Source organism: Chinchilla lanigera, unplaced genomic scaffold (assembly GCF_000276665.1).
Source record: "Chinchilla lanigera isolate Chin_1 unplaced genomic scaffold, ChiLan1.0 scaffold00024, whole genome shotgun sequence".
Taxonomy (NCBI): Eukaryota; Metazoa; Chordata; class Mammalia; order Rodentia; family Chinchillidae; genus Chinchilla; species Chinchilla lanigera.
The window spans coordinates 21,433,607-21,444,341 of NW_004955425.1; the positions used below are offsets into that span (position 1 = coordinate 21,433,607).

Below are 10,735 nucleotides of genomic sequence, written 5' to 3' on the forward strand. Positions count from 1 at the left end.
GAAAGAAAGAAAGAAAGAAAGAAAGAAAGAAAGAAAGAAAGAAAGAAAGAAAGAAAGGAAAAAATATATATGTATATATAAGGATAGCTGCAATAATTGCACTGCTGGTATCTATTGGTTATCAAAAGGAACAGTTAATGCTTAATTTTTTTGACCAATTTTGCATGCTTATATCTGGTAGTCTGACCAACTAATTTGAAGACAACAATATGCAATATAACAACCATTGTTGAATTCTTACCACCCTTTTATTGGAGCTCCGTATCATTTCTAATTTTTTATTATTTTTTATTTTCTTTAATCGTTTGATCAATCTTGCATTCTTACATCTGGTAATCTGAGCAATTTTGTTGAAGATAACAATATGCAATATAACATCCCTTGTTAATTCCTATCATCTTGTTTTGAAATTCTGTATCATTTTTAATGTTTTTGTCTTTGTTGTTATTATGTTGTTATTGTTTTTTCTCTTTAAAAAAGTGCATAAAATATGAATAATCCTGTCTAATGACTCATGTTAAATATGCCTCCCAGAATATTCTACCATGTTGAAATTCACATACATTTTTCCTACAAGGGAGTACTACTCTGTGTTGTAGAGCACGTTTTATCGCAAAGGTGGAGTTCATTGATGAACAGCAGCAGAGCCACACATCAAGTCACTAGCATCATGGGGTCAGCAGTGCTTACAGGATGCTTTTCTTGGTCAGTGAGCAGAAGCTTGGGGTTAGCTAGGGCCAGAGCTTTGCTCTCCACGGAGAGGCGCTTACCTGAGGCCCTCGCCCTCTGGAGAGTGCTGTCTACAGTACTCCACGGTGTAGGACTCCGTGGCCTCCGAGTTGGCAGGCCGCCATCGGATGGTGGCCATGTTCCAACACACAGTGCAGTCCTCGGCTCGAAACACAGGGGTTGAGGGAGCTGCAGAGAAAGAAGCAAGTCTGTCAGAGAGCATGCCAAGTATACTTCTCTGGCACCTGGAAAGGACACTTAGGCATGGTTTTATTTTTAATGTCTTATGAGAAAATTCATTTTGGGTTGAAAACAAAAAGAGATTAAAATAAATATACTGAAAGATCTCCTTCCCTCTGCTTTCCAAACTGTCAGTTCTCACCCATCCTCCACCACCCTCTAACATTAACTTCCTACAAATCCCATCTGACTCCCATACATCCACTGTACAAGCAAACAAAAGGAAAGACTCTTGCCCTCCCCCCTCACACAAAAGGGAACCAAGATCTTGGCCTCAGTGGGTCCTCAATAAAGATGTGTTTTAAGAAACAGAAGAAAGCATGAAGTGCTAAAAGGCAGGAGTAAGTTATTTTCTTCCACTAAAGCAGCTATGGTGAGCTTTCAGGCAATACAGGCTTGGTGATGCCACACCCCTCTTCACCCTGAGAAAACACTGCATCTGGAGAAGACATTCCCATTGAACACCGTGGCTTAAAACTTCCCAGGGTCTCCTGGCAGCCATAGCACCAATCCCAGAATTCTTACTGTACAAACACAGCATCTTTGTGCCGGCCTTTCTCACCTCATGTCTTTCCTTGTTCTTAAGTCTAAGACCCTGTCCACCCCCACAGTTCTGAACACACCTCTAGTGAGTTCTCATAACAATCTGTGCTCTGCATCATGGCCCTTACCAAACATCCTTGTGATTGTCTCTTTTTCTATCTCTCCCACTTGACTCTGAACTTCTCGCAAACAAATGCTCAGTCTTATTCGTTGTTGGATACTCAGCACTTTGCCCAACACCCACAGTACAGCAGGTGATTTGTACTTACTGGTTGACCTCAAGAGTCTGTAAAGAACTGAATATTGCCTCCTACTGCCCCTTACTATCTTCTTACCTGTTCTGAAAATTGCCCTTTCACTAGGCAGGCTGCAGCCAGTGAAGTTCACAGCCATTACCCACACTTGATAGCATCGGTCAGGTTCCAAGTCCTCAAAAATGCAGTAGGTTTCTTTCACTGTCAATCTGTATTCTTCTACCAACTCTAGAATAAAGTGCAATCACAAACTCTAAGACATCTTCCAAAATTAACCAAAAGTTACAGCTACTGAAAAAAAAAAGTAGGGTATGATGTTTTTCAGGGGAGTACCCAAATTGATAACCTTACAGATACCATTATATGACTCTTTAGAATACATATGGAAATAGCATTAAGAGATATTTAGAATAATGTAGTATTATTTCTGAGCATTTATTAGAAAATAATTGCATGTTAGTAAGATTCTGAGCTTCATATACAAGTAAAGCAACTTATTTCAATAGCAATTATTAAAACTGCACAGAATTTGTTAGCTTAAATCTTAGTAATATGTCCTCAAGAAAATTCTTCAGAACCAATGGCATCATTTCCTAGAATACATCATAAAAAAGAACAACTCCACATTTTCTAAACTTATGGTGTTACAAAACATCTTTATAGATTAGTAAACCATTTTGGTATCCAATATGACTTTCCAAATTTCACTTCCTGGTTTCTTCTCATGAAATCCAGAATTCTAGCTAGTTACTTCTTCTACCTTCTATAGGAATACTAAATAACTTAATGGGTCTTAAACTGCTCTAAGAAGTATCTTTGTCTAATCAAGACATCTTCCTTTAAAATTTCTTAAATAACTTTCACTACTTTTTCTTTTTTAATAAATATCACTCAATACCATTCTGAAAAAAAAATACCATTCTGAATGACTGCCCCATTGGGCCAATCTGATTATTTTGGGTATTTTTTGTTTGTTTGTTTGTTTTTCCGGAACCGGGAATCAAACTCCCGACCTTGCTCTTGCCAGGCAGGCACTGTGCCACTGAGCTAAATCCCCCAACACCAAATCTGATTATTTTTACTGGAATTCTCTCATTTAAAAGAAATAATTGGGGGGCTGGCTAGGGATATAGCTGAATGGTGCAGTGCTCCCTTAGCACTCATGAGGCCCTGGGTTATTAGTACTGCAAATCATCATAATAGTAATAATAACAACAACAACAATAATAATAATATTCTTTTTTAAATTAGCCTATGGTAATTTCAGTTATCTTCCTTTGTTACTCCTGAATGTCATATCTTTAAAATTGCCCCAGATAAGGGGATTAGGAGTGTAGCTCAGTGGTAGAGCACTTGCCCAGCCTAAATGAACCCTGCATGGGGAAGGGGGAAGCTTCAAGTGAAGAATCCAGATTGATTTATTTATTCAAGTCAGCAAGTCTCTTCAATTGCCTTTCTTTTGCAATGAACTGTATAGTTCAGATGGATGGTTCCATCTAAAGAATATGCTAAGGATGAATACACTGGAAACCATGTCCCCATGCCTGACTACTGCTTTGCTGGACTTGTCCCGTGGGTGCTCTGGGAAGGGCACCATGACACACGCCTCGTAGACCTTCCCTGCACAGCACCAACTCACTGTCAGAGTCTCAGACTCATCAGCAAATCCAAGACCTGAGCCAATGAGACCAAGGACGGGGTGGTGCTGGGGGGCAGGGAGGACTATGAAAAAGGAGTCCAACCCAGATGTGGTGGAGCACCCTGTTATCCCAGCTACTCGGGAGGCTGAGGCAGGAGGACCACAAGTTCAAAGCCAGCCTGGGCAACTAAGTAAGACCCTGTTTTAAGGTTAAAAATAAAAAGGTCTGGGGCTGTAGCTCAGTGGTACAGCACTTACCTAGGAAGGCCTTGGGTTCAATCTCCAGTAGCACACAGACACAAAGCACCCCACCCAAGAGCTATTTGTTAAGAGGAGTTTTGAAGTGGCAGGGAGTTTCATGATGCAGCAGGCTATCGAAGGAAATGAAGTGTGGTATGAAAAGTAAAAGGTAAACAAACACAACCTGTGCTTGTGCATCTGAAAGGTCTGTGTTTGAATCCTGCCCCCATCAAGTATAGGTTGGCTGACCTTGGACAAGCTACTTGACCTCCTGTCCTTCTCCTCATTTGCTAAGGGAACAGAATACTTACTCTGCTGTGTCGTGACAGAGATGTCGTGACAGACCCTCACTACACAAGAGTCTTTCCAGACAGACTCATCCATGTTTGCACTACCTGGGGCCGGATGGGGCAAGGCAAAGCTGGCTGTGGGGAGTGGGCAGGACCTGTTAATTACACGAGGCCAGGACACAGGCACACTCCAGGAAAGCTCATAGCAGTCTCTTCAAGTTAGCCACCCCGTGTCCTCCAGGGTGTACTTTTATTTTTGCTTTTAATTTCTCCTCTCTTTTGTTCGGTCCAAGTTCTTGCTGCAGGGCCAATTTCTCCCCTTACCCTCCACCTTCACTTTTTCAATTAACTTGGTCAGCATTCTTGCTTCTCTTGTTCACCTCTTTGGTAGGGACAAGTGGGACCTGGACGCTAAGAGGCAAGTATCCCAAAAACCAGGTAACTACATTTGGTGAGCCATTTCTAAAAGAAGCTGCCCAATTTCGTGCATACAGTTCCTTTTGCTTTGTCTGTATTTTTTTCAACATTAATTATCACATTACATTTCAAAAGACTTAAAGCTTAGCAACAGTGAAATATGTTACAATTCACCCTGCATCAGGCTCCCAGGTTTTGTCATGGGTGTCAGTCCCCCAGTCTGGCTTCAGCAAGCAGGGCAGGCCCTGCAGCCCTTCCCACTCCACCCACAGGAGACACCCTCTCAGCGCCTGCCTGCTGGGCCTCATGAGCAGTGCTCCTGGGAGAGCTCCACGAGGAGAGGCTGTCTGTGAGACACCCAACCTGCCCAAGCCCCCCACTTCTGCCCACACAGTAATTCAGCGCACGAGGAGGTTACAGCCTACCAGGGCCCCAGCTTTGAGACTGTGGACAATGATGTAACTTTTAAGGGTCTTTTGTGGTTTTTTATCAAAGGTAGATCTGAGAAATGGTCAACTATGACATCTGGGGCTGCATCTGCATTAAAATTACTATGGAGTATACTGCCCTGTGTACAGCTCATTTCTCCTCTACAAAGAGGGGCACTTTGTCAGTGCTGATTAAAACTCTGTTCTCTTTCATATTCTGGTATGTACTGTATGTTCTCTTGGATATTCGGTGAAAATGAGAATTAATTACTCCTGTTTTTCTGAGAGTTCAAAGTCAAATTCAAATCTGTTATGATATTCACATTGATCATTATAATGATATTTATGTATTTTGGTTTTCCATGATCTTGACCTCCAAAGTACTGTGTTGCTGTTTTGATATCATTATGTAGTTGTTGAGTTTAGAGAGAGTCATAATATACATATATCTAAGTACTTCACATTCAGATGCAGATATACACACATGCATCTGCATTTGTCTTAGCAAACCTACCATTTACTTCTTGGTCATCCTGTGGCTCCTCCATGCAGTAAACCTGGAAGGAATCAATAATGTCTTCTTTGTTCATGCTCCAGTAAACTGCAATTGTTGTGCTTGTAGCTGAATTTGGTTCCTGAGGTTCTAATCTTGGAGGCTGTGGGACTGGAATATAAGCATGATTCACTATAATTAATGCTGCTTTTATTTATCAGTTGTTTTGCAAAAGTTACTTACACTTGCTGGAATACAATTCAAACAACACAAAAATATATGGAGTAAAAGCCCAAGGACTCCCAGTTTCCAGTTCCAATCCTATCCATTCTTTGGATGTGGTTATTGTTGCAGCTGTGTACACATTCACCCAAATGTTTCTTGTGCACTTTTATATGTACACAGGTCATACAACTAGAAACAAACAGAAATGTCTCCCAAATTGGGATAGTACTCTTCTGTGGTCCTATATTTAGAGCAATAAATTTATACAAGTTAGAGGATATATCAATGATGACTTGGCTGTCCTTCAAAACAAGAGAAAATCTTTTCAGCATGCTTTGCTAGAGAACCATTTGCTGGACTGTCAGATATCAATATAGAGGTTGTACGGTATTGACAATAGAGACCAATGAAACCCTTTTAAGATATAGTTGTGACATCAAAGTTGAAAAGACTTGCTATGAATCAAACATTAAAATATACTCTCTGAAACTACTTGTCTTGGTTACCTTTCTCTTCTTGCTGAGACAAAATACCAATGCCCAGAATTAAGGAAGGAAAGGTTTATTTAGCTCACAGTTTGTGGAGGTTTCAGTCCATATGTGGCTGGCTCCAAGGCAGAGTGGCACATGGCACAGGGCAACAGTTCATGGAGGCAGAAAACAGCAAAAGCAACAAGCAAGAGCAAAAGGGAGGAGCAACAGAGGCAAGCAGCCTCTTTCCCTCTCTTACACTGTATGCAAACTACCTGCCCCAGGGCGGTTGTAGCACTCACATCCATAATTCCAACACTGGACCATGAATCAATGATAAACTCTAAAATAATGCCCCATGACTGCATGAGGCTTTGGGGGTACATCTAGACAGAAACTATAACACTACTATTCCATTTCTGTTTTCAACATAGCAATGCCTACAGATTTAAATACACACACACACACACACACACACACGTATATATATATATAAACTACCAGGGGGGAAAAAGTACCCTATTAAGTGCATTAGATATACATTTTAGCCATCTAGTATTATAACAGAAAATGGCCCCACCAGCCAATATACTTCAGTTTCTTAGTTGCCCAGGTAATGTTACAGCTGACAAGTTCCTGTTACAGTTCCTGTTACTTCTGTCTCTTAGAAACTGGTCACTGTGATGCATATTGTAAGAGCCAATCAAAGACAGACAAGTACTCTACCTCTGTACTTCCCCTTTGCAATCCCATAAAAACCTCCCTCCCTGAGCCATGAGGGCCTGGTATTTTGGGAATGATCCTGATCAGTGCCTGTTGATGTAGAATAAATCTGCCTCCAAATCCTGGGTGTCATTTCAGTGTTTCTGTTTGCCGTTGCAGAATAAGAACTCTGCTGCTCCGAACATTAATAATGTTCTCAAAGTGTTTTACTAGGTGTTTTTAATTTATAATTGTGCATACTGAATATTAATGTTATATACAACACCACAAATCAAGCTCTGTTTTGCAATTTTCTTCCAAAATTTATGACAGAAAGTCACTGAACATATTTTACAAGTTAAAGAAAAGGGTTATTCCTACAGATGAGAAGTCATGCTCTAAAATTTTTGTATGTGGTTATTTTTTTCTTCAACCAACAATTTCCTGAGTGATACCAGAAGCTTACTGAAACAAGTATGGGCCACACTTAATGAGGTAACTTTATTCAATGTTGACATTAGAGAGGAAAAAGAAGCTTAGTTTAACAAGAGGGTAAAAATGAGAAAGAAATACATCCAAAGAATGAAACAAAGGGGCATACTGGAAAAATTCAATTGAGATTTTAAAAAGTGGAAAAATAAGAAGTTTTGAAAAACAAGAAGTAGGACAGGAGAATGGTGTTGTTCATGGGCTTCACAGCAGACAGTCTGACCCAAGCTTCATTGCCAAATCCCCCACTTACTAGCTGTGTTATCTTAGCCTCAGTTTTCCCATCTCTACAACTGGTAAGCAGTAATAAATAACATTACTTCCTAGGGTTGTTAGAAAAAGCAAGATTATATATGTCAAGTGCTTAACAAAAAGTGCCAACATACAACTAATGGTAACATGAGAAGGAGAGATGGCATTGGAAGGAGCCCAGCAAGTGAAGAGGAGGGCAGGAGATGCCCAGAGGTACAGCTGAACAAGAGACCCACATCTGACAGATCACAAAGGCCACAAAGGAAAGACAGGCTGTGTAGGCAGCAGGAAGGCCCTTTCCCCAAGGACTGACAGAGGGTACAGCCCTATTCTGCCTTTGACTTTATTGTCTTCCCCATAGAAAATGAGTATCACATTCTGAACAGTCTGTACAGGTAGATGAGGTTTTGAAAATTTTCTTTTCCTTTTCTTCTTTTTTTCTTTTTTGATGTTTAGTAAATTTTCAATTTTCATGTGAAGAGCAAGGTAGAATAATTCAACCTTTGTTGTTTGGAGCAGTGTTAGAGAACTCCTTAAGGCAACAAAAATGTTTTCCTCTCTTTTTGTTTTCTATCAGGATAATAATATTCCTTAGTTATTGCAAACTGATCAGGCCCACAATCTCCAGAATGAGTATACAGTGAATGCTAAATAAAAAGAGGCAAAGGGAATGATTTCAGGTTTCCAGGAGGATCAAAGCCCTCTCACAGAATTCAAGATTCTCTCAGGGCTAAGACCAAGACCTTCTCTGGGTGGCCCATATTTATTTGGTTATCAGAAGAAAGGAGGAGAATACTCAAGAAGGGCAAAATTACTCAAGGACTTCTCCAAGAAAGGTATTAAATTAATCCTTAATAAGGATTAAATTAATCCACCCAAAGTCAAATTCCTGAGGGTACAGTCTTTATCTAGTTGAGACTGGATCCAGGTGTCCTTGGCTGTGACCTTGTCTTATTCTTTGAGGCTTTCCAGCTTCATCTGCCATTACAGGCCTTAATAGGGATCAGGGATTCACAGAGGTTAATTTACTATGAGTCTGCCACGCATCTTCAGACAAGGAGCCTAGGCCTTGGACAGACTCACATGAAAAGCCCACTGGTGAATTTAAGTCCTGCTCAGTGCTGCTCCTATGAATTGTACACTGAGCTGTATCTGCTTTTTAAACAATTATGTTCTCTCTGTCTCTCAATCTCTCTCTCTCCTTCCTCTCTCAAAACATAACAAACCTAAAGATTCATAATTAACCTACCCCATCACCAAATATTAAGGAAGAAGCAGGTGTAGGCAGTCAAGTAAAGCATATATGCTAAACATAATTTTGTTCCTAACATGCTCCTTCCACTCAAAGAATTAAAGTTAAACATCTTTTTTCAAAACCAGGAAGTGCTTTCTCTTTGAAGTATTCTAAAATGAAACAAGGTATAAGAATAGTCTATAGCTGTAACTTAAAAAGTGATGGCGGAGTTTATAATTCCTATGTAGCAGAAGAACATCAGAGGCCCAGATTTTGTACAATAGTGACTCTGTTTACATATCTTAGTAATAAACTTGAATAAGTGTGACGCCAAAAGAAAGCAAAAGGTCACTTAGAAGTTCTCACTAGAGGCAAAGGTGTAGGTGGAGGAGTCCCATAGATTCCCTCCATCTGGTAAGTGATGCCCATGAAGAGCTGTCACACATAGGGATAAGCATTCATCAGCTGGGATTTCAGTACCAATGGCCAGACCAATTTCTACTCAGTCCAGCTTTCAAAAAGTCCCCAGGAGAGCAGCGTTACTCAAAAGTGCCAAGAAGTAGAAGCAACAACCCTAACACTAACCCTAACCTAAACTGTATAAGTCAGTGGATGGATGAGCAAAATGTAGTACACTCATTCAAAAGAGTATGTATTATTCAATATTAAAAAGGAAGGAAATTTTGACACATGCCATAACACCAATGAACACTGAGGATAACATGCTAAGTAAAATAAGCCCATTACAAAAAGAAAAATAATTTATAATTTCACGTCTATTAAATACCTAGAGCAGTTGAATTCATAGAAAGGAGAATGGTGACTTCCAGACTAGGGAGATGAGGTAGGGAATAGACATGTACTGCTTAATGGGGACAGAGTGTCAATTTTGCAATATGAGGAGTTAGGCATAGAGATGGTGATAACATTTGTACAGCAGTACAAGTTAATGCCACTGACTTGTACAAGTTAAAATGCCTAAGATGCTACTGTGTTGTGTATTTCACTATAGATTTTTTTCAAGAATTCCTGGAAGCTAAAGTCAAGGAAGCCCAGCTACCACTAAGACACATATATCTCATTTTCCACCAGAGGTGCCCACTTTGCCACAAGGCGGAGGTCTTAAACCAACCCCCCAACATGTGTGTTGCAGCAGTAAGACATGTTCCTGCTCTTCTTTCGCTCGTATATATCTTGGGGAATAAGAACAAAACCTACATCCTGGAGTTGTGAGACTCAGCAGCTAGATATGCCAGGTCTTGTGTGAGGATGGAGCAAAGGCAGCTACTGCCATTCACCATGGGAAAACCTATGTCCTCTCCTCATGCTGTCCACTTGGCTTAGGTCTGGATTTGCCAAATCTGCTCTTCAGGAGCCAGGTGAAAGCTCTACAGAGAGGCATCGCTGGTCACAGAGCAACGCTGTGTTCTTGCTCAGGCTCTCCAAGACCAGGTAACCCCAAGCCTCCAGGGCTGCATGTGCACTTTCAGAATTCAAATTAACTCTTCTGATAATTTAACTCTGTGATCTCTGGGGCACAGAATGTCCTCTCATTGTCTGCCATGTATTTGCAAGTACTGTATATCCTTCTAAATGAACAGCAACAGATAACAGATTTCTTAAGAGCAGATTTTCTCTGATAATCAGAATTTCTTAGTTTGTGATTGCTGACCTAGTTCAACACCTCCGAAAGATGGTACAAGAAAATAACCTTTTATTTTGAGAGATTTCTAAACAAAAATCCACTAGGATAAGTGACTGAACTTTTCATTTTACAAAACATTATCGGAGTACTGAGGTTTTGTGGGATTCTTTTCAAGGGGATTGGATTTGTATTTTTGTCTTTTTAAAGACACGGTAACCTTTTATTAGATGCTAAACTAAAATTCTTCCAACAGAAATGAAATGTAGTTGTCAATTTAAATACAATGGCTGTGCTTCCGGGTTATACTTGTGCCCTGAGCTGCAAGGGCACACTGCATCAGATGGTCTGCCATCAGCTGACATCACAGTTTGCGTCTGAGACCTGGGAGAACTAATACATTTCACCATCTGCCAGAAGATCCCAGACTAAGCAGCACATCTCAGTG

At 40.4% G+C, this 10,735-nt stretch overlaps 1 protein-coding gene across 2 annotated transcripts in view; it reads right to left on the minus strand.

Annotated features, from left to right (window-relative positions):
* The window catches only part of Cmya5 (cardiomyopathy associated 5), a 106,912-nt gene that overhangs the window by 23,211 nt on the left and 72,966 nt on the right, over window positions 1–10,735 (minus strand). For both annotated transcript variants that reach the window (XM_005386008.1, XM_005386007.1), the window contains 3 exons: window positions 5,295–5,444; window positions 1,848–1,994; window positions 771–918 (listed from right to left, as the gene is read on the minus strand). In XM_005386008.1, coding sequence (XP_005386065.1) covers window positions 771–918; window positions 1,848–1,994; window positions 5,295–5,444 — 445 coding nt within the window. The remainder of the gene's footprint in view (window positions 1–770; window positions 919–1,847; window positions 1,995–5,294; window positions 5,445–10,735) is intronic.